Here is a 27,955-nt window from a genome sequence, read left to right as displayed (position 1 = left end):
CTCCCCCTACGCTGGGAGGTGACCCGGGTCGGGAAGGAGAATCTCCCAGGATGCACCGCTCCCCAGATGCCAACGCGCTGGCAGACACAGCCCTGCTACTGCAAGTCAAGTTTCGGAATGCCAGGCTGGGTGGTGGGCGTGGCCGGGGCGTGGCCGGGGTCCTGACGTCACCTGTCACTGTAATTAGGTTTCCACAGTGCCTGGCCAGCCCCTCCCTCACCCACATCCCAGCTGGTCCAGTTTTAAAGGGCGATCTAGGTCGCTCATTTCACACACACACACACTCACACTCAATGAAGAAGGCTTAGGACTAAACAATACCACAGGCCAAACAGACTTAACACACATCCACAGATCATTTCAAATGTCACCCAGCAGCTACACACATTCTTCTGGGCAAAGTAGATGGTATCCTAGGGACAGAGAGCAAATCTGCGCAAAGAAAGTACAAGGAAGTCGATCTGGGTGTCGGTGGCTCACGCCTGATACCCTAGCTACTCGGGAGGAGGCTGAAATCTGAGGATCGAGGTTCGAAGCCAGCCCAGGCAGGAAAGGTCAAGAGACTCTTCGATTATCCAAGACAAAGCCGGAAGTGGGGCTGTGGCTTAAGTGGTCGAACGTTGGCTTTGAGCACAAAAACTCCAAGACGGAGCCCAGGCACTGAGTTCAAGTCCAGGACCAGCACACACTGCGCACACACACACACACACACACACACACACACACACACACACACACACACACGCCAAGAGGATTGTGGGTATAACTGCTTAGTGGTACCAAGTTGGCTTGGACCCCGCCCCTCATTCTGCCCAATCAGTCAAACATATACAGTGAGACTCCACTGTGATAGGTTGATCAAAAGCCCCGTGCTGAGCTGACCCCAACGCCCACCTCACCCCTGCAGGAAGGTATCCGTCACCTCCACCCAACCCACTCTCCGATCTAGGGGGCGGGGGGCGCCTCTCCAGACCCCAAGAGGCTGATCCCGGGATTTGAATCCGGTGACCAGGCCTGTCTCTGGGGGTGAGGCTGGGCCTCCAGGCAGGAATCTCCCATCCTGCACTGACGGAGGTTGAGGAAATCTACCCGGCATCCCCACCTCGCATCCCCACCTCTCCATCGGATGACAGGGCTCAGTGCCAAGATGGAGGGCAGCCAGGGAGGATGGACACTACCTTTCATCCTGGCAGGCCCGGCCCCAAAGCCATCCCGGGAACTCCAGGGGAAGGGAAGGCCCGGCTCTGGCCCCGTGTGGGCCTCCGAACTCCCCCAGCCAAATCCTCAGGCCGGCCAGCTCTGGTCTCGAGGCCTGCCCCGGGGTCCACCCCTCCCGTGTGCCCGGCGGATATGCCGCCCGCCCCCACCAGGGTTACCGTCCTGGGCACAGCGCCCGCTTCCGGTCCTGGTGACTTCTCCCAAGTCTATTGTTCCTGCAGAGCTCGGAGGGACCCCACCCAAGGAGGGACCTGGGCCAGCGGTGGCCAAGGGGCAGGGAGGCCGGCCGGAGCTCCTGCCCGCCCAGAGGGGCCCCAGGGCTCACGCCTGTCACCCTAGCATCGTCAGGAGGCTGAGACAGGAGGATTGTGGTTCAAAGTCAGCCCAGGCAGGAGAGAGTCTGTGAGACTCGTGATTTTTCAAGTGAGCCACCAAACACACACACACACACACACACACACACACACACACACACACACACACACACACACGCAGGAGCTGTGGCTAGCCTTGAGGAGAGTTTTAAGCAGGAAAGAGGAGGAACCTCTCTTGGTGTGGAATCCTGGTGGGAAAGTTCCCACCACACAGGTGTGATTAGAACTGACCCCAATAACTGGGCACCGGTGGCTCACGCCTGTCACCCTAGCTACTCAGGAGGCTGAGATCTGGAGGATCGCAGTTCAAAGCCAGTCTGCACAGGAAAGTCCGTGAGACTCTGATCTCCAATAAACCACTCAGAAAACCAGAAATGGCGCCATGGCTCCAGGGGTAGAACGGCCACCTTGAACTTGAAGAGCTGAGGGACAGCGCCCAGGCTCCGAGTTCAAGCCCCATGACCGACCAAAAATAAAAAAAAAGAATTCCCCCAAGGATTCAGATGGAGAAACTGAGGCAAAGCAAAAAAAAAAATAAAGTGGGGCATTTCAAAATAAGTCAAGGGCAGGTTGGAATTGGAACCCAGAGCTCTGCCAGGACAAAGCCCTGCCCGGCCCTGCCCGGCCCGGCCTCCCCCGGCCCCTGGTCAGGTGACCTCCACGGAGGAGGCTGGCAGCAGCTGCTCAGCTCGGATTTCAGAGCTCTAAACCCAGCGGTGGCTCGGGTCCTAATTCTCTCCCGAGCAAGTGGCAGTGTGTAAGGAGCCAGGACGGAGGGGCAGGGAGAGGACACCCCTCACCCCCACCCCAAGCCCGGGACTAACACCGGGCCTGGGTGGCAGGGAAGGCAAGGCCCAGGGCCAGGTTCAAGGCCTTCCTTCCCCTGCAAGCAGAAAGAGGAATGACTAACACAACAGTCGCCGGCCCAGGAGCCAAAGGGAGATTGTGACACCCCATCCCCGGGCATCTGAACCCCAGGAAAGCTGGTGACGTGGCCAGGTGATGCTGTGAGATGGAGAGAGACGGATGGACGGACAGACATGAGGACAGAGACACAGAGGGAGGGGGAGGGGAACAGACCAGAGGGAAAGCTAGAAGGATGAGGTTGAAGTTGAAGGCACCCCCCCCCCCCCCCCCCCCCCCCGCCACACACACACCCCGGGCGCCATTTCAGACTGCATTTCTGTGGCTGAGCACTGGTGCGCTCTCCTGTAATCCTTACTCCGGAGGCTGAGACTTGAGGACAGAAGAGTTGGGAAAGTGGAGGACAGAAAAGTCCACAAGACCCTTCAACTCCAGTTAACCAGCAAAAAAACAACGCCAGCCTCGAGCAGAAAAGCTCAGGGACAGCGCCCAGGCCCTGAGTTCAAGCCCCAGGACCAACAACAACAGCAAAAATCACCTAACGAGAGTAGGGACAGGAAGGGGAAGAAAGGAGAATGAAGGAAGGGGTGATATTACCCAAGAAGCACTGTGCTCAGAACCTGACATGGAATTGCGACCTCTTTGTACAACTCCTTAATAATAATTTCTAAAAAGCTGGAAGTGGCGGTTGTGGCTCAAGTGGTAGAGCACCAGGCTTGAGTCAAATAAAAAAGCCAAGTAAGAGCACAAGGCCCTGAGTTCAAGCCTCAGTAGTGGCACAAAACAAACAAAAATCAGCCAGAGATGCTGTGTGCCCTCCCCTCTGTCCTGCCACCTCTCTGAGCCCCAAACCCGTAGCTGGGGGGTAGATGGAGGTGGCTGCGGAGGCGGGGTGCAGGGGAGTTCTGGCAGCCCCCCCCCCAGGACAGGTCGCAGACACAAAGGGAAGAGCATGAATTCCACCTGTCACGCCATCCTAAGCGAGTTTAACATCGGGGTGCGCAACTGCGCTGGGCAAGGCAGAAATGAGACCTCTCAGGACAAAGGGAACCCCCCCACCCCCCGCTGGCACCACCGGGGTCTCCTGCCCGCCCCAATCCGGTTTGCTGATCACACATGAGGAGCAGGCAAAGGTTCTCACACGGTGTCTGGAGACACACGGACTCAAAACCCGCTGGCGCTGGACAGCACCCAGCCCCAATCCCCAGCTGTGAGGAAAACATAGCAGCCAGGCACAGTGTCTCCTGCCCGCCTGTAAGTCCTGCTCCTGGAGGAGCAGAAATCAAGAGGATCGTGGTTTGAGGCGCGACCCCATCTCAAGTAATAAAACCGGTCACGGAGACACATCCCTGTCACCGGGCCAGGCCGTGAAGTGTGAATAGGGGGTCGGAAGCCCCAGCCCTGGCAGCTCCATGGTCCCGCGGTGATGCAGGAAGAGCTGATGCCCACGCTGCAGGCCCCTCCCCTCCTGTGGGGCAGGGTCACCCGGTCACTCAAGGGCTGCAAGGGACAGATCTCACCGCAGGGGAGACTGAGGCGCAAGAGAGTCCCAGCCCGCCCTCTGCTGCGGGCAAGACCGAGGAAAGGAAGAGGGAGGAGGTGGGGAGGGGAAGAAGGAAGAGGGAAGAGGGGAGGAGGAGGAGGAGGAGGGGAGAGAGGAGGAAGAGGAAGGAGAAGAGGAGGAGGAGGAGGAAGAGGAGGAGGAGGAAAGGAGGAGGCGGAGGAAGAAGAGGAGAGGAGGGGGAGAAGAAGAGGGGGAGAGGAGGAGGAGGAACAGGAGGAGAAGGAGGAAGAGGAGCAGGAGGAGGGGAGGAGGTGGAGGAGAGGAGGGGGGGGCAGGAGGAGGAGGACAAGCAGGAAGAGAAGGGAGGGAAGAGGAGAAAAAATACTTTTAGGGCTGAGAGCGCACCAGTGCTCCGTCGGTGGGTTCGAGACAGTGCACCCACCTTTTCTGCCAGTCCTAGGGCTTGAATCCAGGCCCCCCCCCCCCCCCCCCGCTGCCTCTGGGTCGGTTTGGGGTTGTTTTGCCCTAGGCTGGTGCTCTACTACTTCAGCCCCAGCCCCATGGCTGGCTTTTGCATGCTTTATTCGAGGTAAGAGCCTTAAGAACTTTCCTGCCCAGGCTGGCTTCGAACCTCCAATCCCCGGATCCCGCGGCCTCGGGAAGGCTCGGATGACAGGTGTGCGGCGAGGGCGTCTTCAGAGAGAGGGGGGTTCTTCCCCTTGACTGCTGGGGTCCCCTCCTGACAGCTGAACCCGGCCTCCCGACGGGGAGGAGGATGCCAGTCTGAGGCCGAGGGCGACACACCACACAGACCGCCCCGGCCAACGAAAACAAAACCACCACCGCAAAACCACCCCGGGGGCATGGCTGAAGTGGGTGAGCACCTGCCGGCAGCCCCGGGGCCCAGCAGAGACCCCAGTCCCACCAGTCAGACCAGTCAGATACCATCAACGCCCCGGGCCATTTCCATTTCAAAGAACCTCCTGCGGTCTCCCCCCCCCCATCCTCCTGCGGGTAGGGTGTCTGTCTCTGCTTCTCTGTCTCTGTCTGTCTGTCTCTCAGTCTCTCTCTGTCCGTTTCAGTCTGTCTCCCTGTCTCTCTCTCTCCTCTGCCTCTGTCTCTCGGTGTCTCTCAGTCTCTGTCTCTCTGTCTGTGTCTCTCTCTTTGTCTCTGTCTGTCTGTCTGTCTCTCTCTCTCTCTGTCTCTCCCCCTCCCCTCCCCGGGGTGGGAGACCCTCCCGCATCCTTCCCCGAACGCGGCCGGGCCGGCGCAGGGTCCCCGCACCTCCTCCGCCCCGCGCGGGGCCCCGCGTCCGGTCGGGGGCCCTTCCCGCCGGCGGTGCGCGCGCGCTCGGGTCCACACGTGCGGGACACACCGGTCCGTGCGCTCGGGCCGGGCCGCGGCGGAGCCCCGAGACGGCCGGGCGGGAAGGGGGCGTGGGCGCCGCCACCCCGGGCCCGGGCTCCCCGCAGGCCGCGCGCCCCCCGCCACCCCGGGCCCCCGCAGGCTCGCGCACCCCGCCAACCCGGGCCCGCGCACCCCGCCAACCCGGGCCCGCGCACCCCGCCACCCCGGGCCCCCGCAGGCCGCGCGCCCCCCCGCCACCCCGGGCCCCCGCCACCCCGGGCCCCCCGCCACCCCGGGCCCCCGCAGGCCCGCGCCCCCCCGCCACCCCGGGCCCCCGCCACCCCGGGCCCCCGCCACCCCGGGCCCCCGCCACCCCGGGCCCCCCCGCCACCCCGGGCCCCCGCCACCCCGGGCCCCCGCCACCCCGGGCCCCCCGCCACCCCGGGCCCCCGCCATCCCGGGCCCCCGCCACCCCGGGCCCCCGCAGGCCCGCGCCCCGCGCCACCCCGGGCCCCCCGCAGGCCCGCGCCCCGCGCCACCCCGGGCCCCCGCAGGCCCGCGCCCCGCGCCACCCCGGGCCCCCCGCAGGCCCGCGCCCCGCGCCACCCCCGGGCCCCCCGCCACCCCGGGCCCCCGCAGGCCCGCGCCCCGCGCCACCCCGGGCCCCCCGCCACCCCGGGCCCCCCGCCACCCCGGGCCCGCGCCCCCCAGACTCACCGGGGCGGGGCGCGCAGGGACGGGTCCCGCACGGGACGGCCGGCCTGGCGCGGCGCGGAGCCCGGGGAGCGCGGCGAGCGGCGCCCCGCACCTCCGGATCCCGGGACCGACCGACCCGGCGGGCGGCGCGGGGGCGCGGCGGGGCGGGTCTCACCTGGCGGGGCGCGGGGCCCTCGGCACCCCGGGCCGGGAGCGGGCGGGGAGCCGGCCGGAATGTGCGGAATGAGGGCTGGAATGAGATGCGCGCAGCTGGGGCGGAGGGCGGGAGCCGCGGGACCCGGGAGCGCCGGCCGGGTCACCCGCACCTCGGGGAGGGCCGGCGTCGGGGCGGGGCGGGGCCTCCGCGGGGCGGGGCCTCCGCGGGGCGGGGCCTCGGGCGGGGCGGGGCCGCAAGTACCGACGTCGGCTCCTGAGTGGGCGCGCCCTTGTCTAGCCTGTCCGAGACGTGGGTGGGGCCCGTCTATGAAATGGGCGTGGCCTTGTCTAGTCTGTCTAAAAGGGGTGGGGCATTCTGTGGAATGGGCGTGGACATCACAGGCGTGGTAGTCCGGTGGGCGTGGCCTTGTCCAGCCTCTCCCAGAGGTGGGACGTTCTGTGGAATGGGCGTGGTCTCGTCGGAGAGGCTGTGGGCGGGGCCGTCGGGGACTGGGCGGGGCGCGCAGGCCGCTCCCTTCGCCCCCGCCCGCCCCCTGTGACCCGGACGCGGGGCCCTCGGCGCCCCCACGCTCGGCGCACACGCGCCGTGCCTCGGCTCGTCCCGCCCCCCACGTCCCGCCGGTTCCTCGCGGCCCGGGGCCCCCGCGCGTCTCCGGCGGGGGTCAGGGGCGGACGCACAGGAAGGGCCGCTCCCTTCCCCGGGGCTGGCTCCGGGGGCTCCGGGAAGCAGGCGCTCCGGCCCGGGCCGCACCCCGGGACCCGGCCGGTGCCAGGCCCGGACCCCGGGACCCCGACCACACCCCGGGACGGGACCCCGACCAGACCCCGACCACACCCCGGGACGGGACCCCGACCACACCCCGACCACACCCCGGGACGGGACCCCGACCAGACCCCGGGACCGGGACCCCGACCACACCCCGGGACCGGGACCCCGGGACGGGACCCCGACCACACCCCGACCACACCCCGGGACGGGACCCCGACCACACCCCGACCACACCCCGGGACGGGACCCCGACCACACCCCGGGACGGGACCCCGGGACGGGACCCCGACCAGACCCCGGGACGGGACCCCGACCACACCCCGACCGGACCCCGGGACGGGACCCCGACCAGACCCCGGGACGGGACCCCGACCACACCCCGACCGGACCCCGGGACGGGACCCCGACCACACCCCGGGACGGGACCCCGGGACGGGACCCCGACCACACCCCGGGACGGGACCCCGACCACACCCCGACCGGACCCCGGGACGGGACCCCGACCAGACCCCGGGACGGGACCCCGACCACACCCCGACCAGACCCCGGGGACGGGACCCCGGGACGGGACCCCGACCAGACCCCGGGACGGGACCCCGACCACACCCCGGGACGGGACCCCGACCACACCCCGACCGGACCCCGACCACACCCCGACCGGACCCCGACCACACCCCGACCGGACCCCGGGGACGGGACCCCGACCACACCCCGGGACGGGACCCCGGGGCCGGGCCTCTCGCCTCGCGGGGCCGGGGCGGAGTGCGGGAATAAATAGCAACATGACCGGGCCGGCATTTAAAGCCCGGGCTCCACGCCGGGCGCGTCCCGGAGGTGACAGGCCGGGCCGGGCCGGGGGCGCCGGGAGAGGCAGGTGCCGAAGCCCGCGCCCCCACCGGCCCCCTGGGTCCCGGGGAGCCCTGGCCCCCGCGGTCCTGGCGCGCGTCCTCCCACGCGCGGGCCCCCGGGCGCGGGACCGGCCGCAGCCCGCGCTCCGCCCGCCTCTAGGTGGGGCCGGGAAGCCCCGGGGCCGCAGCGCCGGGGAAGCTCGTTTGGAGGCGGGTCTTGTGGGTGTGATCTCCTCCAGGCTCACAGGAAAGTCTTCTTTCTTCCTTTCTCTTTCCTTTCGGCCGCGGGGGCTGAAGCTGGGGCCTGGGCGCGCCCTCGAGCTCCGAGCCCCAGGCGGGGCTCCACCTCTGCCAGCCGCAGCTCCACGCGTGGTTTTCCGGGGATTCACTGGAGATCAGAGTCTCCCGGGCTTTCCTGCCCTGGCTGGCTTCGAACTGCGATCTTCAGATCGCAGCTTCCTGAGTGGCTAGCATTATAGGTGTGAGCCACCAGCACCTGGCTTTAAATAACAACAGAAAGCCACGCTTACAGTAGAATGTGACAGAGGCCCGGTGAAGGACGGACCCACTCCAAGGCGGCGCGTTTGTCTATAAATCAGATTTTATTTCCATCGCATACAAAAGGTATAAATAATGATTTCTGCAGAACCAATCACCTGTCTCTGCAAGCACAACGTCGGGGAACTGGGGTGACTGCTCCCTGCGGGGGGACAAGCAGGAAGCACAGGTCAGGCCCAGCCACCAGCTGCCCACTGCCCCCCCACCGCCCCTGCCCGGTGCTGGGAATGAGGCGAGTGGGCAGCTTTGTGCTCGTGGCTTCACAGAGGATCAGGGCTGCGGCAGCGGGCGGGGGTGACTCTCGGGCTTCAGGGCACTTGGATAAAGAAGGCACTTATGGAGGAGCAAGCCTGAGGAAGTGGACAGCCAGGCAGGCGGGGCTGGCCCAGCCCCCCTGGCATCCCAGGGCTGCGCACTGCAGGGTGAGGGGGTGGGCAGAGGGCCAGGCCATGGAGCTTCTTGAGTTCGGGTACACTAGGGGTCTGGGGAAGAGTGCTCCCACGCGGAATGCCTGAGGAGCCTCGGCACGTTGGATGATGGTGGCGCGTGACCCGTGCAGCGTGGCCAGGGCCACGTGACCCCAGGGCCCAAAGCAGGCGCAGGTGTGCAGGGCCGATCTGCCAGCTGTGGCTCAGGACTGGGACAAAAATCTCGCGTGGACGTTCCCCATCCTTCCTGGTGTGCAGGCGTTTGGTCTCCCCACAGTGGCGGGGGGGGGGGGGGGGGGGGGGAGGGTCCCCTGAATAGTGAGTGCTTTGGGCGTAACCCAAAACACAGGCGATTAAGACAATCAAATGTTTGTCACGGATCACGCACGGCCACAGCCTCCTTTGCTGACATGGGTGTCCTTCCCCCCATGTGTCTGGGGGGACAGGAGGACGGGGACATGGTGGGGGGGGTTAAGCCTTCTCTGGGCCGCAGGAGCGAGCTGCGGGGGTGGCAGGATCCAGTCCCTTGTGGGCACTTGAAATGGACGGACTTTGGGCTGCTCAGAGCCAATGGCAGATGACACTCAAGGCCTGTGGTGGACACAGCGAGGGCCACCCAGGGGGACAGCGAACGAGCATCGCAAGATTGAACTGGAAAATGGCGGTTCCCGAGACTTGCGCGGTCTCCGTGGCCAGCACCTGCAGGCCCACCTGGAAGATGCTGGTGTGCGTGCGTGCGTGCGTGCGTGCACACACATGTAGTGTACGTGAAGGTGAGGAGCTACACACCTGACCCACGGCCAGCCAGGGAGGGCCCCGCTGGCCACATGGGGCCCGCCCACCTGCTTTGGAAATAAAGTTTTATTGGAACACCGCCGTGTTCATTCATTCCTGCATGAGTTGCTTGTGGCTGCTTCTGCCCTACAAAGGCAGATGTGCACATCTGAAATAGGCACTATCCGGCCGCTAAAGGCAACGCTTGCCCTGAGGACTAGAGGCTCTCCAGACCGTCTGGAAAGGACTGCAGGAGAAAAGTGAAGCCAGGACTGAATCCTAAGAACCTGAACCGCCTCCCTGTTCAACGCTCCCAGTGCAGCCGGGGGGGGGGGGGGGGGGGGGGGGGGGGGGGGGGCTTGAACTCAGGCCCTTGCACGTAGGAGGCAAGCCCTCAAACCACTGAGCTACGGCCCCAGCTGTGGGAATCTCCCCCCACCTAGACAAGAAGAAGCTCTGCGCTCCCGTCTCTCTTTCAGGCTGAACCCTGATCCCTGCCAGTCTTTGTGGCGTCCAGAGAAGGTGTGTGTGCCCCGCGTAGCGGCACGCACGCGCAGCACCCCCGCCGGCGTCCTCATTCACACGCCAGCTTGCTGTCGAAGCTGGACAGGCCGATGGCGAAGGCCTGCAGCGCGCACAGCGGGTAGTTGTAGTCCAGCGTGAACACGTCCTCCGCCACGCGGCCGAACTGCATGACTATGTACTCAGCTGTGGACAGGAGCGGCAAGGGCGTTAGGCGGGAGCCGAGGATGGGAAAGGCGCCCCCAAGCAGGCTGAGCGGCCATGGGGCTCCTTACAAGTAGCAATGGGGTTCAGTGGTGCAAGCCTGTCGCCCCAGCTCCCTGGAGATGGAGAGCGGGAGGCTGCCCCTTGGGCAGGGAAGTTCGAGACCCCATCTCAACCAACGACTGGGCACAGCGCACCATGCTCGTCACCCCCAGCAGCTCGGGGAGGCCCAAGGAGGAGGATCACAGAGCAGGCACAAAGGGAAGCCTACCAGATGACAGCAAAATAACCAGCGCAAGAGGCGCTGGAGGCCTGGCTCAGCGGTAGCGCACCCGCCTGGCAGGTGCGAAACCCTGAGTTTAATCCCCAGATAGAGATGCGGAGTATATGCAAGAGAGGGAGAGAGGGGAGGGGAGAGGAGGGGAGGGGAGGGGAACGGGGAGAGGAGGAGAGAGAAATTGCAAAATATGAAATGTAATGAACTTATATGCAGGGAGGTGGGGGGCAGGGGAAACAGAGAAGGGGGGACATTATCCAACGCCTGACTTACAAAGTCGGAACCTCTCAATATCCACGTTAACGAAGGCAATGGATGTGTGTTTTGAAACTTAGGGCACGTGCGTCTGGGGCCGGTGTGGTCTATCTACGATCCCGGCACTCAGGAGACTGAGGCAGGAAGACGCGAGTGTGTGCGGGCAGCCTGAGCTAGGCAGCAAGTTCGAGACCAGCATCAGCCCCACGGCAGGCCTGGCCTGGGCAAGCAAGTTCCCGACTGAGTGAAGGCAGAAGAGTCTAGAACAGCAGCTTGGATGCACTCCAGGGCCAGAGTCCAAGGGAGCTTTATTTACCCACAGTCTCCTGCGTGCACTTGGGCCCGGTCAGCCCCCGCAAGACGGGTTCAAGGCCCGTCTCCCGAGGGCATGCTCCCTTCCGGCTCGGGGACGTACCTCGGCCCACCCCCCACGCCTTGCCGCCACTCACGGTCGTTTCCGTGGACAATCTGGAAGTTCTTCACGGAGGCCTGCGTGACGCGGCCGTGGAAGTTGAGCACGTAGGACTGCGTGTCATCATTCCACACGGGGGCCTTGTTGTGCAGCTCGATCAGGTTCTCCATGGCTTTGTTCTGCCACTTGGACAGCAAGCTCTCGTGGTCCTGCGGGAGGAAGCTAGGCGTGTGGACACCCGCGCGTGCGCACCGCGGCCCACAGGCAAGACCGCAGGCCAGCCACGGGCACACGAGGTCAGCGTGTGTGAGTGTGTGTTCGTTCCCAGCACAGGAGTGGCAACCCCCAGCAATAGTGCTCATCCTGGGTTTGGTCTATTTTTGCCACTTTGGGTTTTGGGTGGGTTTTCTGGTCAATTGTGGGGCTTGAACTCAGGGCCTGGGCGCTGTCCCTGAGCTCTTTTGCTCAAGGTGAGTGCTCTACCGCTTTGAGCCACAGTGCCAGTTTTTGTGTGGTTAATTAATTAAGAGTCTCACAGGGACTTTTCTGCCCGGGCTGGCTTCAAATCGTGATCCTCAGAACTCAGCCTCCTGAGCAGCCGGGATTCCAGGCGTGAGCACCGGTGCCAGCCTGTCCCGAGGTCGTACAGCAATGGTCTCATGAAGGAGCGTGTGGCACACTCCGGGACTTCCTCGTGTCACACCACAGTCATTCACGGCCCTTGCGGTGTGTTCTTACTTACATTCCGTGGCCGGAACGGGATCCGCTCGTGGTTCAGATTCATCCCAGGAATGATCACGGACATCTTCCTGGGGCCTTTAAATCCAAGCACGTTTGTTTCCTGGAAGACACAGGAAGCAAAGAAACCGGGTTCCGGTCGAATGTGAGGCTTTCTTAGGGGTGCAAAAGGTTGGCGGAGCCAAAAGCACCAAAAGTGTTTTCTGACTTTGCTCCAGGTTAGACAGGAAGGACGAATGGACACTAGGAAGCCAGGCACAGACAGCAGCGTGGCCCCCAGCCCTGAAGCGGGGAGACAGAGGCAGGCGAACCCCTGGAGCCCAAGAGTTTGGCACCGCCTAGCCGCACAGTGAGACCCTGGCAAACGTATCAGGAGCCAGGTATGGTAGCACATGGCTGTAATCCCGGAACTGGAGGGAGGCTGAGGCAGGAGGCTGAAGCGTTCTGAGGCCAGCTTAGGGTACACAATGGGATGCTGTCTCAAACAAACAAAAACAAAACAAAACCAAAGAAAGGAAGTGAGGGAGGAAAATTGATTTTGTCGGTCGGTTTGTTTGGCTCAGAGGTAAGGAAGGTTTACTAAATTACGTTCGGGCTGGGAAGGTGGCTCAGTGGTAGAGCGCTTGCCTTGCATGCCTGAGGCCCTGGGTTCGATTCCTCAGCACCACATAAGCAAAAAGAAAAAAGCCAGAAGTGGCTCTGTGGCTCAAGTGGTAGAGTGCTCAGCCTTGAGCTGAGGGACAGCGCCCAAGCCCAGAGTTCAGGCCCCACGACCGGACCCAAAAATAAATAAGTAAATAAAAACTAAATTACGTTCATAAAGAAAAAGGAAGGAAGAGAAAAAGCAAGAAACAGTACCAAAAAAATGAAAAATAAAGCCGGGCGCCAGTGGTTCACGCCTGTCATCCTAGCTACTCGGGCTGAGAGCTGAGGATTGTGGTTCAAAGCCAGCCCCGGCAAGAAAGTCCTTGAGACTCGTATCTCCAATAAACCGCCAGAAAACCAGAAGTGGCGCTGTGGCTCAAGTGGTAGAGCGCCAGTCTTGAGCTGAAGAGCTGAGGGACAGCGCCCAGGCCCTGAGTTCAAGTCCCAGGACTGACTAAAAAAGTAAATAACGACATCTAGCAATAGCTCACAGACAATTCAAACATGAGTCTGGAGAAAATGATGCCAGCTGTAGTAACCTGGAAGGGAACTGGGTTAGAGGCTGGGGGGGGGGGGGGGGGGAGGATAGAAAGGGACAGAGGAAGAGAGGAGGGAAGAGGGAAGGGATGGGGTCCTTACGTAGCAGATGGCCGCCAGCTCCTGTCGGGTGTGGGCCTTCTCCACCAGCCCTTGGGCCTTGACCGGGTTGACTCCGTGGTCATACACAGTGAACTTGGTCCCCATGAGGTTGGATCTAGTGTCAGGAGAAAAGGCCAGCAAGACACTCAGTATTTGTGTGTCTAGGAAAGAGGAGAAGCAAGAGATCCAGCCGCCTCTTCTCCGAAGCCTCCACCACCCACCTACTACCAAGCGCTCCCGTGGTAAGGGGCCTTGGTTTCCTTTAACGTTTTCTTCCTGAGGCTTGAACTGGGGGACTGGGCGCTGTCTCTGACCTAGTTTTTGTGTTTTGTTTTCTGGTCGGTCGTGGGGCCTGAACTCTGGGCCTGGGCGCTGTCCCTCAGCTCTTCAGCTCAAGGCTGGCGCTCTACCACTTGAGCCACAGCGCCACTTCCGGTTATCTGGTGGTTTACTGGCGGTGAGAGTCTCATAGACTTTGCTGCCCGGGCTGGCTTTGAACTGGGATCAACAGATCTTGGCTTCCTGAGTCCTTAGGCAGACAGGCGTGAGCCACCACGCTTGAGTGCATCTGTTCATTGTTCGATGACCGCAGGTGGACATGCTAACTGCATGTCAGCACCCAGGAGGGATGGGATGGCGTGTTGGGGGGGGGGGGGAAGGGGGGCACCCACCTGAGCTTGCCTACGTAACTCTCCCCTTCACGAGACAGATCCGTGGGATCAATGGAGATCAGGTAGTTGGATGTTTTGCTCTTTTTCCGCTTCCTACCTGCAAGGAGAAACACCTGGAAAAGAGGGGTTGCCTGTCCATTGGTGAAGCCCACGGACCTGTGCCAGTCCCTCCACAATCTAACCTTCCGCTCTGGACCCCCCCCCCGGTTTCCAACCTCTCGATACCCCACAATTCATCAGCAGGGGTGCAGGGTGGGCTGTGTGGCGGGGGGGGGGGGGGGGAAGAGCACTTGCCCAGCCTGTGGCTGGAGGTGAGGAGGAGGAGGGGGAGGGGGAGGGGGGAGGGGTCCCGCCCCCCCACCCCCCCACGGAACACCAGGCCCTGCACCTTGCGGCTCTCGTCCTTCTCCAGGTGCATGTAGTAGGTGGGGAAGAGGCCGCGGTCCATCCCTTTCTTGTCTCTGGTGATGCGGCACTTGACCGTGACGCCCCGCGGGGCGGGGCTGTAGGCGAAGTCCTCCAAGTTCTCCACCTCCCCCAGCTGCGGCTCAGCCTGCGGGGCTGCGGAACCGGAAGCGCCCGGGTCCTGACGGCACAGCCACGGGGGAACAAGGGAAACACACGTAAAGGACTCACCTCCGTGACTCTGAACAGTCAGATGAGGGCGTGAGATCTGAGGGTCGCAGTTCAAAGCCAGACCAGGCAGGAAAGTCTGCGAGACTCTTATCTCCAATAAACCGCCAGAAAACCAGAAGTGGCGCTGTGGCTCAAGTGGTAGAGCGCTCACTTTGAGCTGAAGAGCTGAGGGACAGCGCCCAGGCCCAGAGTTCAGGCCCCACAACCGACAAAAATAAATAAATAAATAAATCCAGGCACCACTGGCTCACACCTGTAATCCTAGCTACTCAGGAGGCTGAGATCCAAAGGTCACAGTTTAAAGCCAGCCTGGGCAGAAAAGTCTGTGAGACTCTTATCTCCAATGAACCACAAAGAGCCAAAAGTGAAGCTATGGCTCAAGCCTTGAGAGAAAAAGTTCAAGGAGAGTGCCCAGGCCCTGAGTTCAAGGCCCACGACAGGCAAAAAAAATTAACATAAAAAGAGGTAGCATTATAATAGCTACCCCAAGACGGAAATTCTAGAAGTCAGAGACGTTAAGTCTAAATGTGAACGTGCATTTGGAAGTGGTATTTAAACACCAAAGACACGGCTCCAGCAATAGGGACAGGAGCTCCAACGCGATAAACGTCAGGAGCACACACCGAGGCTGGCTCTGGTGAGGACGCAGAGCTGGGTCTCTCCCCTTCGGAGTGCGGTGACTGGAAACCTGTTTTCTTCCCTTCTTCCTCCTCACCATCGGACTCCTCCTCGTCGAAGTTCAAACTACTGGAGATACCTGGCAGCCAAGGAGACACCGTCAACACCCACCGCCGCCACTTCCAAAACATCCTAACTAGGAGCTGGGCGCTGTGGCTCACACCTGTAATCCTAGCTCCTCAGGAGGCTGAGATCTGAGGATCGTGATTTGAGGCCACCTGGGCCAAGAAAGTCATTGAGACTCTTATCTCCAAAGAACCGGAAAAAAAAAAAAAAAGCTGGGAGTTGTGGTACAAGTGGTAGAGCACTAGCTTGGAGCACAAAAGGTCAGGGGCAGTGTCCAGGCCCTGGGTTCAAGCCTCAAGATGGATACAGAAAAAAAGAAACATGCAAAGACAAGGCGCTGCCCGGGACGCTGGCCAGACTCACCGTGCTTCTGCAGGATCTCCTGCAGGTCTGGCTTGGGCGAAGCGCTCTCCTCATTCACACTGCCTTCTGGGTCTTCGTCAGGGGTGGAAGAGCTCATGGAGAGCACGTGCACTCTGCTTTCTGACTCGGGAACCTCTGGTTTCAGGAAGGCGGCTGGTCCATCAATGCCTAGGACGCCAAAGAGAAAGGAGAGTGTGTTTTGTTGTTTTGTGGATCGTTGGGCTTGAACTCTGGGCCTGGGCACTGCCCCTCAGCTCTTCAGCTCAAGGCGAGCGCTCTACCCCTTGAGCCACAGCACCACTTCTAGCTTTGCTGGTTTTGTGGTACTAAGGAATTGAACCCAGGGCTCATGCATGCAAAGCAAGCGCTCTACCACTGAACCACCTTCCCAGCATCTGAGAGAAGGGGCGTGGCTCCAAGGCCCCGCCCTCTCGGTCCCACATGACCCCTCTAGCTAGCCACTGCAAAGGAGGGCTGGGTAGACCTCCTGCACCATGCGAAGACCTACCTGCACAGGGCCCCAGCGGGGACCGCCAGGGCCTGCTCGCCAGCCCCGTGAAGACCCCCCCCCCCAGCCTCGGTACCCACCGTGGAGGACCACGTCCTGGTGCAGGATCTGAGGTTCCACCAGGGGCGTCTGCTCCTCACTCCCCCTGGGCTTCAGCCTGCGGAGCCGGGCCTCAGGGTTGGGCTGCACCATGAGGGGCTCCAGGCGCTTCTTCCTCTGCTTCTTCTCCAGCAGCGCCCTCTAGGGGAGAGATGGGGCACTGCGGTCAGGAACCCAATCACTGACTCTGACCTGAGTTCAAGTCCCGGCACTGAAACACAAGGAGCACTTAACTATTCCTCAGTGTTCCTAAAGGGGTTGGGTTGAAGCTATGGAATGAGACCCTTGGCCTAGAGAGAGAGAAAAACCAGCAAGATCACTTGTTGGGGCTAAAAGTAACCATTCAGAAGGTGAAATTGTTTTAAGGAGAAGATACAGGTGAGGGATGGCGGGGACGGGGTTGCGGGCAAGCAGTGCGCACAGTAGGAATTGTCACAAAAGCTCCCTAGTATATCTAATGTGTGCTCTGGTGGCTCCCGCCTCTCCTCCCAGCTACTCAGGAGGCTGAGATCTGAGGATCGCGGCTCAAAGCCAGCCCGGGCAGGAAAGTCTGTGAGACTCTGATCTCTAAGGAACCACCAAAGAGCCAGAAGTAGAGCTGTGGTTTAAGTGGTAGAGCACTTGCCTTGAGCAAAAGAGCTCAGGGACAGCGCCTAGGCCCTGAGTTCAAGCCTCAGGACCAGTACCAAAAAAAAAAAAAAAATCTTACTAACTTCCGTGAGATCCCAGGAACAGGAGTGGAAGTTTTACATTAGAATGCGTGCACGGAGAACGTCATCTCTAAGAAGGACGGGTACCGATGGGCAGCCCCACACACAGGGAGGTGTTTCCACCAGGATCCTGTTCCCACCCCAGGAACCAACCTTCTCCCCCACAGGTAGCACAAGACACAAAACTCTCCCCTTGGGTGTGGGGCAGCCTGGTGAACTTGTGAAAATTAACACACCCCTCCAGGAAGTGTGTCTACAGGGCACTGGCACAACTAGATGGCAAAAGAGCAAAGTCAAGTCTCCATCTCCCATGGAGATGAACTCAGAGGTGAACTCAGGGCAGGTGTAGCTCAGGCTGGGACTTGCCTAGCGGGCACAAGGCCCTGGGTTTTCTTTCTTCTGTATAAGGGGAAGAAAAGCCAAGTAACTAAAGTGGACCGCAGGCAAGTGGGAGAGACAGAACTACAGAGCCGTTGGGAGTGGACCCGTGGAGCACCTGATTGTCCAGTCGGAGCTGGCGAAGCCTCAGAGACTCATCTTCAAAGGCACTGTGGCAAAAACAAAAGCGAGAGACGCAAAGATGAGAAAATAAAATCATTCCCAAGCCTTGTCACCGAGGGAGGGCTGGATGAAGGGACAAAATATATTACCCTGGGAGACTGGGAGATGGGCTCTGCGTGTGTGTGTGTGTGTGTGTGTGTGTGAACTCTGGGCCTGGGCGCTGTCCCTCAGCTCTTCAGCTCAAGGCCAGTGCTCTACCACTTGAGCCACAACACCACCTCCAGTTTTCTGGTGGTCCATTGGAGATAAGTCTCACAGACTTTCCTGCCCAGGCTGGCTTCGAACCACGCTCCTCAGATCTCAGCCTCCTGAGTAGCTAGATTGACAGGTGTGAGCCACCGACGCGTGGCTAGTAACGAAACCTTGGAAAGCATGTTACGTGTTGCTCAGTGTATTGATTTTAAAAGACCAGAATCAACATGGCAGGCAGGAAGAGCATCCTTGCAGTTTCTGCCCAGCCCAGAAGACTCCCCACTGGTACCAAGACCAGCCTTGGGAGTTGCCCACCACCGTCACTCAAGCTGACAGACCCGGGCAGACATCGGATCACTCCTGCCTGCGACTCTGACACTGGATCCCACAGGCCCCGCTCAGTGGAGACCACGGTGTTCACAGGACCCTGCTCTCCTTTACGCCTGGGGGAACCGAGACACACCTGCAGAGGCAGGATGAAGAGGTGCACACTAGTTGCGGCCTGTGATCCACTGCACTAAAACAGAGGAGACACCCCTGGGGCTCATCTGTAACCCCAGCACTCGAGAAGAAAGGCTGAGGCAGTAGGATCTCAAGTTTGAGGGCTGCCGAGTCTCAAACCAAAGTTGGGCATAGTGGCTCCTGCCTATAATCCCAGCAGCCTCGTAGGAGACAGAGGAAGGCAGATCGAGGTTCTGAACACAAGACCCTGTTAGAAAAATAACTAGAGCAAAAAATCCAAGCCTCAGCAGGCCCCTCTCCTCCAGAGAAATGACAATGACACTTCCAAGTTGTAACCAGAGTTCTGGCCCGTTAGGAGCTGGTGAGGATGTGAGCCCATGGCAAACGGTAGCAGTCACTCCCGTCACCAGCTCTACAGCAGGGGTGAAGCTGTGAGGTCTGAGAAGACTGAAGGAAGGTACGCAGAGGCTCTCCTGGAGGCCAGACACCTCCTCAGCCCCGCCTGTCCTTCCCGGCTACTCTTGACCCACCAGCACCAGGCATGCCTGCTCTTCCTACTCCCAAATACGCGTTCAAGACACCATTCTCAGGGCTGGGCAGGTGGCTCAGTGGTAGAGCGCTTGCCTTGCATGCCTGAGGCCCTGGGTTTGATTCCTCAGCACCACATAAGCAAAAAGAAAAAAGCCGGAAGTGGCGCTGTGGCTCGAGTGGTAGAGCGCTCGCCTTGAACTGAAGAGCTGAGGGACAGCGCCCAGGCCCAGAGTTCAGGCCCCATGACAGACTAAAAAGAGAGAAAACGAAAAGACACCATTTCTTTTTTGGTTGCTCTTTCAGAATCCCTCTCAAAGCGTGAAACCTGCCAGGTATTGAGGGCTCACACCTGTATCCTAACTACTTAGGAGGCTGAGATCTGAGGAGAGAGGTTCGAAGCCAGCCCAGGGTGGAAAATCAATCTATGAGACATCTGATCTCCAATGAGCCACCACCAAAAAGCTGGAAGTGGAGCTGTGGCTCAAAGTGCCAGGGCGCTAGGAGCCTTAGCACAAAAGCTCAGGGGCAGCATCCAGGCCCTGAGTTCAAAAAAAAAAAACAATACTGCCAGAGGAACCCAGCCATGGCTAGAAATGATCGGGAGACCCCCGCCCCCTAAATGCACCCCCTGCTCTTTGCTTCCCCTCCTTCCTGTATCATCCCAAGTTTTATGCCTTCCTACGGGAGGTTCAAGGGGGGAAGGTGGGGGGGGTGCTTCAGGTCTCCCAGGGACAGACCCCCAAAATCCTAGGGGAGAATGAAACAAGCCTGTGGCAAGTCAACAACGCCCTTGCAGACACCTGGAAGGTTTTGTGGTCGACTTGGAAACCCAACCCAACAATGAGCGGTGAGAATAAAACACACAGCCACGCGGCTCTCCTGGCTGGCTCTATTCTATTTTAAAACAACGCGTTTCCTTGTGGATTGTTCGCTCACCGTAATAAAGCGAGCCACGAAAACCAAGGATCTGTAGGGACACAAAACCAGGCTGGCCGGCCGTGTGGTTGCTTAGCCACAGCGGGCCACCCCCGGGAAGTCCATTTTCCTCCCTAATAAATGGGGGAATAATGGCCCCTCCCTCTCACAGCTAAGTGAGGGTCAATGGGAAGCCAGCAGGTACACGAAGGCGCGAGACCACCCAGCCTTCCCCCACCATCCGTCTCTCGCACGGACAAGTGACAAGCCTGTCATCTGCCTGCCTCACTTTCTCATGAGCATATTTTTAAAATTAATTTTATGTATTTATTGTTTATGGGGAACCGAGGAATTGAACCCGGGGCCTCGTGCATGCTAGGCAAGCACTCTACCACTGAGCCAGCCCCCATGGGGGTAAGGTTTCAGACGTCATGGAGTTATGTCAGGTTTGAATGGGGCCAGGGGTGGGGCTGGCTAGCAGGGGTGAGGCCCCGGGCCCCCTCCCCCACCCTGGCACAAATAACCAGGTATGTGATAATGTAATAATCAGGAGACACGTTAATAAGGGTAAGGGGCTTAGAACAGAACTAAGCCAATAGAAAGCCAACACTAAGCCTTTGCTTTTTTATGCTTTGTGGGGTAGAAGGGCTGGAGGCTCCCAGCCTCTGCTTCCTGAGTACACCAGCCCGGCATCATGAAGTCTTTCCTGTCATTTTCTGAAGCCCTCTGGTCTTGCCTATTTGTGTAAGGGTTAAAGATGTCCTTAGCGCTCCAAATGGCTTAGTTGATAAGAGCATCATCATTACTGAAACGTTTAAGAAAATCTTTGCGTGGACTAACGTGTCCTGCTAATTATACAATAGAGGTGCTGACAACTCATCAAAAAGGGTGATTTTACTCTGACGTTTCTATAAAGAATTAGCATGGATGCAGGGCTGGGCAGGTGGCTCAGTGGTAGAGCGCTTGCCTTGCATGCATGAGGCCCTGGGTTCGATTCCTCAGCACCACATAAATAGAAAAAGCCAGAAGTGGCGCTGTGGCTCAAGTGGTAGAGCGCTAGCCTTGAGCTGAAGAGCTGAGGGACAGCGCCCAGGCCCAGAGTTCAGGCCCCCCCCCCCCCGAAAAAAAAAGCATTACCATGGATGAGCAGGTGGTAGACGAGCAGGAAGAAGCCGGCTGGCCCACAGCCCCTCCCCGTCGCTCCTTCCCTCCAGCCTGTCCACCCCTCCCACTTCCATCATGTCTACCATTCTCCAAACTGAAACTGCTAATGGTAGGGGCTGGAGATTTCACTCAGTGCTAGAGCCCTTGTCTAGCTTGCTCAAGGCCCTGGGTTTGCTCCTCAGCACCGAAATCAATCCATCAATCATCTTAATTGTCAAATCAGTCTAGTTGTCCTTCAAAGTATTTCTCAAATACAAAAAAAAAAAAAAAAACACCTTCAAATGGAATATAAAATTCTTAGTCACCAATGAATGCAAATGTATACTCGAGAGAAATTATAAAACTGTTTTTATGCTTTGTGTATGTGTGTGCATGCCAGTCCAGTCCGGGGTCTTGAACTCAGGGCCTAGATGCTGTCCCTGAGCTGGTACACTACCACGTGAGGTACAGCACTACTTCTGGCTTTTTTGGTTGTGCACCGGAGATAAGTGTCTCTTGGAAGTTCCTGCCTGGGCTGGCTTTGAACCACCATCCATAGACTTCAGCCTCCTACGCAGCCAGGATTACAGGTGTGAGCTACTGACACAGCATCAAGCTATTATCTTACAAACAGGATTGTGAAGTAGTGCAACAGCCAAAGAGGGTGGTGGTCAGGGTAACTAACCAGGACTGGTTAGGATCCAGTGGAGACTGGTTAGGGCAAAGTACGTGCACAGTGCACCACCAGGCAGTGCTGTGGAAGATGCGGGGAACACTGCTTCCAAGCTGTTCTGCTAGTCAGGGCTAGGCCAGCAGCCCCGGGCAGCAGCACTGCGACCCTGGCCAGGAAGGAAGGAACACAGCCCAAGCTATTTCCATGTCTGGAAATACCGCACAGGGAGCTGGTGTTGGCCTAGGGAAGGAAGAAGGAGTCTGGGAGAGGAGCTGTTACTCTCTTCCAGATACATTGTGAATTCCACACCGATGTGAGCGCATCTTTAGGGTCCACAAATTCTACTAAGAATAATCACAAGCCAGGTACCTATGGCTCACACCTGTCATTCTAGCTACTCAGGAGGCTGAGCTAGGAAGATCGCAGTTCCAAGTCCGGCTGGGAAGGGAAGTCCATGACTTGTATCTCCAAGTAGCCAGCAAAAAGGTGGGGTGGAGCTGTGGCTCAAGTGGTAGAGCACCAGCACGGAGTTAAAAACCCAAGCAAGGGGGCATGAGGAACTGAGCTCAAGCCCCCGTACCAACACACACACACACACACACTCACACACACACGCAGAATAAAGTACAAAACTGCAATGCTGGCCCTGACTCTGTGGCTGATGCTGTCCAGGAGAGCTGTCTGGCAGTGATGGGCTGGGCGTGGCCTGGGTCTGAATCACCATCGCCCACCACAGCGCCCCTGGCTGCTGTGCATGCTCAGTCTAGGTGTTCTAGAAGGCTCTCAAACAGCTGCATTTTAAAAAGGAAGAAATACTGGCCATTTGGTGGCCTTTTGTATTGCTTTGTTTCTTGGGTGGTTTTTTGGGGGGTTGTGTGTGTGGCTTTTTTCTTAGTGCATCTTGATTGTACCAAGGGCTTCCACTATGATGTGTCCTAACACGCATGTAACCCTGGGCTATTTTTACAGGCGAAATCTGAAGCGGGTGCATTATCATGGTTAACAGGCAGAGGATGTGCTCTGCGGCTGCTGGGGGAGGGAGGGCTCTCAAGGGAAGATCCATACCAAGTTACCCAGGAGACAGAGCATCCTCCAGAACCCCCAAGCAAACCCAGCCGGCCCGCCAGAGCTGGGGCTGGGGTGTCAGGAGGCACCCCACTCCTCTGGGAATTCTCTTGTCTTCACTACGCAGAGCAACTTCCAAAACAAAGCCTTGCTAGCACCTCTGCTCCACACCCGATCCAACGCCACGTGGCCAAGCAAAGTTATAAAGAAACTGGCCAGCATCAGCACTTGCTGACCTTCCCAGGACTGCTGGAGGGCACCGGGTCTCCAACACAAGGATGCTTTAAAAGAAATGGGCTGGGCAGGTGGCTCCGTGGTAGAGTGCTCGCCTCGCATGCATGAGGCCCTGGGTTCGATTCCTCAGCACCACAGAAGCAGAAAAAGCCAGAAATGGTGCAGGGGCTCAAGGGGTAGAGCGCTGGCCTTGAACTGAAGAGCTAAGGGACAGCTCCCAGGCCCAGAGTTCAAGCCCCATGACCAACAAAAACAAGAAAACAAAAACCAAAACAAAAGAAATGCCTGATAAATGAACTTTTTAATTTTTGTATGTGTCCATCCTGAACCAAGATCCAAGACGGCCAGGATGTAACTTCTAGATTGATTGATTGATTTAGGGGCCAGTCCTGAGGCTTAAACTCAGGACCTAGGCACTGTCCTTGAGCTTTTGTGCTCAATATCCAAAGCTCCACTTAAAGCTTTTTTTGTGGTAGGTTAGTGAACATGAAAAGTCTCCTGGACTTTCCTGTCCAGGCTGGCTCTGAACCTTGGAACGTTAGCTTCCTGAGTAGCTAAGATTACAGGTGTGAGCCACTGGTAAATGGTAGCATAGGAATCGTAGCATAGACAAATCACAGACAATGACTTTCTTATGCAATTCTAGGTCACAATATATTGGGAGGCACAATTTCACTTCCGTGTCACTAACAGAGTCTGTGTGTGTGTGTGTGTGTGTGTGTGTGTGTGTGTGTGTGTGTGTGTGTGTGTGTGTGTGTGTGTGTGTGTGTGTGTGGTCTGTCTCTGGATCAAACCCATTTCAGGGCCTGGGCGCTGTCCCTCAGCTCTTCAGCTCAAGGCTAGCGCCCTGCCACGAGCCACAGCACCACTTCTGGCTTTTTTCTGCTTATGTGGTGCTGAGGAACCCAACCCAGGGCCTCATGCACGTGAGGCAAGCACTCTACCACAGAGCCATCTTCCCACCCGGTCATCTAGCCTTGACAGAGAGTTTCAGACTCCTCTCTACTTTTCGCTACGTTGTACTTCGGATATTGGAGAAATGTTTTATTTGCTTTGTGGATGACAAATCTACCTAAAAACAGTCATTGGATTCCAAAAAAAACCACCACAGGAAACTGAAAACGTCCCTCAGAGTAAAATCTCTGCATGTGTTTCTCATGGAAAGCATTACATACATGGCTGGGATTGGGAAGGGTCTGGCGAGCGAGCCCGAGACCCTCACTTCCAACCCCAGCACCATCCAAACCAAACAAAAACCCAGCAACTGCAAGGCAAAAAAACAAGCAAAAGACATCCAACTCCTTCTCAGATGAACAGGGTGGGGGATGGTCTGGTGACTCACACAGTCCTTCTTTGATGTCAATTTTTAACATTAAAGAGCTGGCCTCTTCAGGGAGCAAAGGACAGGTTTTCAAATTATACCTTTAAGCTTCAGGCCCAGTAAAAACCATTTTGCTTCCTGGCCCTAATAGCAAAGGTTCCCAGCTTGCTTGCTCTGCTGGCACGCTACCACTCGAGCCATGCCTCCAGTCCAGCATTTTGCTGGTTCAGTTGGAAATGAAATCTCAAAAACTGTTCTGCCCTGCCAGACACTGGTGGCTCACGCCTGCAATCCTAGCTACTAAAGAGGCTCAGATCTGAGGATTACAGTTCAAAGCCAGCTTGGGCAGGAAACTACAGGAGACTCTTATCTACAATTAACAACTCAAAAACCGAAAGTAGAGATGTAATTCAAGTGACAGAGCACTAGCTTTGAGCACAAAATGCTCAGGGACAGTGCCCCTGAGCTGGCCCCAGGAACAGCACAAAAACAAAAACAAGCAAAAATCTGTTCTGGCTGGGTGTTGGTGACTCACTCCTGTAATCCCAGCTACCCAGGAGGCTGAGACCCTGAGGATCTCCATCAGAGACTTATCTCCAATTAACCACTGGAAAACCAGAAGTGGCGTTGTGGCTCAAAGTGGTTAAGAGTGCTGGCCTTGAGCAGAAAAGCATAGAGACAGTGCCCAGGCCCCAAGTTCAGGCCCTATGACTGACCAAAAACAAACAAACAAACAAAAACAAAAAACAGAATCTGTTCTGCCCTGGTGGCTTTGAACTTGGTTCCTCCAAGTCGTAGCTTCCCGTACTGGTACCCAGTATCTCTTTTTTGCCTCAAAAAAAAAAAAAAAAAAAGGCATCAATCACATCAAATATCAAGTAACCAGAAAAATGTACTGTTTGAAATTCATTAAAAAAATTAATAAAACTGGGCTGGGAAGGTGGCTCAGTGGTAGAGCGCTTGCCTTGCAAGCCTGAGGCCCTGGGTTCGATTCCTCAGCACCACATAAGAAAAGCCGGAAGTGGCGCTGTGGCTCAAGTGGTAGAGCACTAGCCTTGAGCTGAAGAGCTGAGGGACAGCGCCTAGACCCAGAGTTCAGGCCCCACGACCGGACCCCCCCCCCAAAAAAAAGCACCCTATTGCTGGGTGCCAGTAGCTCACACCTGTCACCCTAGCAACTCAAGAGGCTGAAATCTGAGGATTGCAGTTCAAAGCCAGCTCAGGCAGGAAAGTCCATGAGACTCATATCTCCAATAAACCACTCAGAAAACCTGAAGTGGTGCTGTGGCTCAAGTGGTAGAGTGCTGGCCTTGAGCAGAAGAGCTGAGGGACAGCCCAGGCCCAGAGTTCAAGCCCCACAAACAAACAAACAAAAAAAAGGCACCCTATCCTCCCAAAAACCTGAGTATCCACAACCAAACAGAGAGTATGTGAACTCAACCTCTTAGAGATGATGGTCATGCTTTGTGTCCCTTACCACTTCTATACCTATACTTACAGACTGAAAAATAATTCTATTTCTCTCAACTTGAAAAGAGAACAAATTTCATAGCAGAACAATATATCACACAAACGGAACTTGATAAAAGAGAATGGGAGGGCTCCTTTACGACTTCATAAAAGATGGTTTCGAATCCATTAAGTATCAAATCATTTAAAATCAGGCTCAATCTGGGCTGGAATCATGACTCAAGCGGTAGAGCACCTGAGCAACTTGTGCAAGCCAACTGAGTGATTCTAAGCCCCAAGTGCAAATCCCAGAACCATGCTGTCTTCATAGACTCCTAACTATTCAGGAGGCTGTGATTTGAGGATCAAGGTTTGGAGCCAGCCAGGTAGACAAATTCTGGAGACTCATCTCCAATCAAATAGCCAGAAAGTCATTGAAGTGGTAGAGGACCAGCCCTGAGTGAAAAGTTGGTGCCGGTCACCAAGCCCTGAGTTCAAGCAACAGTACAAAGCCAGTGTGGCTCATGCCTCCAAGCTGAGCTCTGAGGATCGCGGTTCAAAGCTACCCTGGAAAAGAAAATCCTTGAGACTCTCTCTTATCTCCAGGTCAGTCACCAAGAAACCAGAAGGGGGGTTGACGCTCTAGTGGTAGAATGCCAGCCTTGAACAAAGAAAAGCTAAAGAACAGCACTCAGGCCCTGAGTTCAAGCCCCAGTATAGACACTCACCCCATCCCTCCCCCCCAAAAACCAGAAAAATCAGCCAAAGCCCTTACCAAGCGTTTCTTTGCTGCGGTAATGGACTGGCATATGATTGCAACTCGGACACAATGCCAAAGTTTTGAGTCAATGCTTTTTACACGGCTCCCCATTAACTTTTCATTAACCGAGCTAATTACACAAATGGACAGGCTGAGATTTCGGGTCAGTTTTCTTTCCCAGGTGCTCTCTGAAGCAGAGGTAGAAAAAAAAAGAGGGGAGGGGAGGAGGAGGATGAGGAAGAGGAGGAGGAGGAGGAGGAGGAGGAGGAGGAGGAGAGGGAGGAGGGGGAGGAGGAGGAAGAGGAGGAGGAGGAGAGGGAGGAGGGGGAGGAGGAGGAAGAGGAGGAGGAGGAAAGGAAGGAAGGAGGAAAGAGAGAGAGCAAGAGAGAGGGGGGAGAGGGAGAGAGAGAGAGAGAGAGAGAGAGAGAGAGAGAGAGAGAGAGCGCGCTCCAGTAGAGAGGGAGAGGCACAAACCAGAAGTGTGGGCCTTTCGGACATCAGACAAACCACCCGGAGTACGAACGGGAAAGCCGAGGGCTGGGCGGCGCGGAGAGGTGGTTATTATTATTATTAGTTATTGTTATTGTTAGCCTCCGAGCCGATCGGGTGCTGCCTTTTTTGACCTCCGACTCGGCGCCGGCCCAGAGCAAAGTCAGAGGAGCAAACGCCCAGAGGCCCCCCCCCCCCGGCCCTGGGCCCCCAGACGTCCCCCCCGCCCGGCCCCCCCCGGCCCCGGCCCCCCGGGCCCCCAGACGTCCCCCCCGCCCGCCCCCCCCCGGCCCCGGCCCCCCGGGCCCCCAGACGTCCCCCCCGCCCGCCCCCCCCCCGGCCCCGGCCCCCCGGGCCCCCAGACGTCCCCCCCGCCCGGCCCCCCCCACCTGCCCCGCCCCTCCGCCCGGCCCGCGCGCCCCGGAGGCCGGGCTGGGGGTCCCCGCGGAGGCCGGGCTGGGCGTGGGCTGGGGGTCCCCGCGGAGGCCGGGCCGGGCTGGGGGTCCCCGCGGAGGCCGGGCTGGGGGTCCCCGCGGAGGCCGGGCGTGGGCTGGGGTCCCCGCGGAGGCCGGGCCGGGCGTGGGCTGGGGGTCCCCGCGGAGGCCGGGCGTGGGCTGGGGGTCCCCGCGGAGGCCGGGCTGGGTGTGGGCTGGGGGTCCCCGCGGAGGCCGGGCTGGGTGTGGGCTGGGGGTCCCCGCGGAGGCCGGGCTGGGTGTGGGCTGGGGGTCCCCGCGGAGGCCGGGCGTGGGCTGGGGGTCCCCGCGGAGGCCGGGCCGGGCTGGGCGTGGGCTGGGGGTCCCCGCGGAGGCCGGGCTGGGCGTGGGCTGGGGGTCCCCGCGGAGGCCGGGCCGGGCTGGACGTGGGCTGGGGGTCCCCGCGCAGGCCGGGCCGGGCCCCGAGGCCCCGCGGCGGGCGGCACGGAAGGCCCGCGCTCCCGGGGCACAGCCGCCCCCCGCCCCCCGCCCCCCGCCGCGGGGCCGCCCGCCCCCTGCCCTCCCTCCGCCGCCCGCTGACCTGTCCCCGCGCCGCCCCGGCCCGCAGTGCGACGCCTCCATGCCCGCCGCCCGCTCGTCCGCCAGCCCGCGGCGTCGCCGCTCCGGACGCCCGGCCGCCGCTTGCCCGAGTGGCACCTCTGGCTGGAAGTTGGGCCCCGCCCCCTGGCAACCACACCCCGCACTGT

The 27,955-nt window shown here is 59.0% G+C and overlaps 2 protein-coding genes and 1 non-coding gene across 3 annotated transcripts; 1 reads left to right on the top strand and 2 right to left on the bottom strand.

Annotated features, from left to right (window-relative positions):
* Window positions 1-50: 50 nt before the first annotated feature.
* LOC122102522 (basic proline-rich protein-like) lies at window positions 51-10,048 on the top strand. The gene is made up of 6 exons (XM_042673264.1): window positions 51-179; window positions 4,707-4,836; window positions 5,433-5,794; window positions 5,896-6,239; window positions 6,645-8,016; window positions 10,037-10,048. Exons 1-6 carry the CDS (start codon window positions 51-53, stop codon window positions 10,046-10,048), a joined length of 2,349 nt encoding a protein of 782 aa, XP_042529198.1.
* Window positions 9,080-27,832, bottom strand: Tulp3 (TUB like protein 3). Its single transcript, XM_042673266.1, has 11 exons — window positions 27,790-27,832; window positions 17,477-17,528; window positions 16,252-16,411; window positions 15,664-15,831; window positions 15,180-15,313; window positions 14,309-14,506; window positions 13,921-14,033; window positions 13,250-13,364; window positions 11,970-12,068; window positions 11,265-11,436; window positions 9,080-10,265 (listed from the first exon to the last, which is right to left on the bottom strand). The coding sequence occupies exons 1-11, from the start codon at window positions 27,828-27,830 to the stop codon at window positions 10,132-10,134; spliced, it is 1,386 nt and encodes a 461-aa protein (XP_042529200.1). The 5' UTR covers window positions 27,831-27,832; the 3' UTR covers window positions 9,080-10,131.
* On the bottom strand, window positions 19,978-20,050 carry Trnaa-agc. Its single transcript has one exon. It is a non-coding gene; the product is annotated as a tRNA-Ala (tRNA).
* Window positions 27,833-27,955: the final 123 nt, after the last annotated feature.

The sequence above is a fragment of the Dipodomys spectabilis genome, unplaced genomic scaffold (assembly GCF_019054845.1).
Source record: "Dipodomys spectabilis isolate Male_0828 unplaced genomic scaffold, ASM1905484v1 ptg000785l, whole genome shotgun sequence".
NCBI classification, from domain to species: domain Eukaryota; kingdom Metazoa; phylum Chordata; class Mammalia; order Rodentia; family Heteromyidae; genus Dipodomys; species Dipodomys spectabilis.
This window is presented reverse-complemented; position numbering and strand designations above follow the sequence as displayed.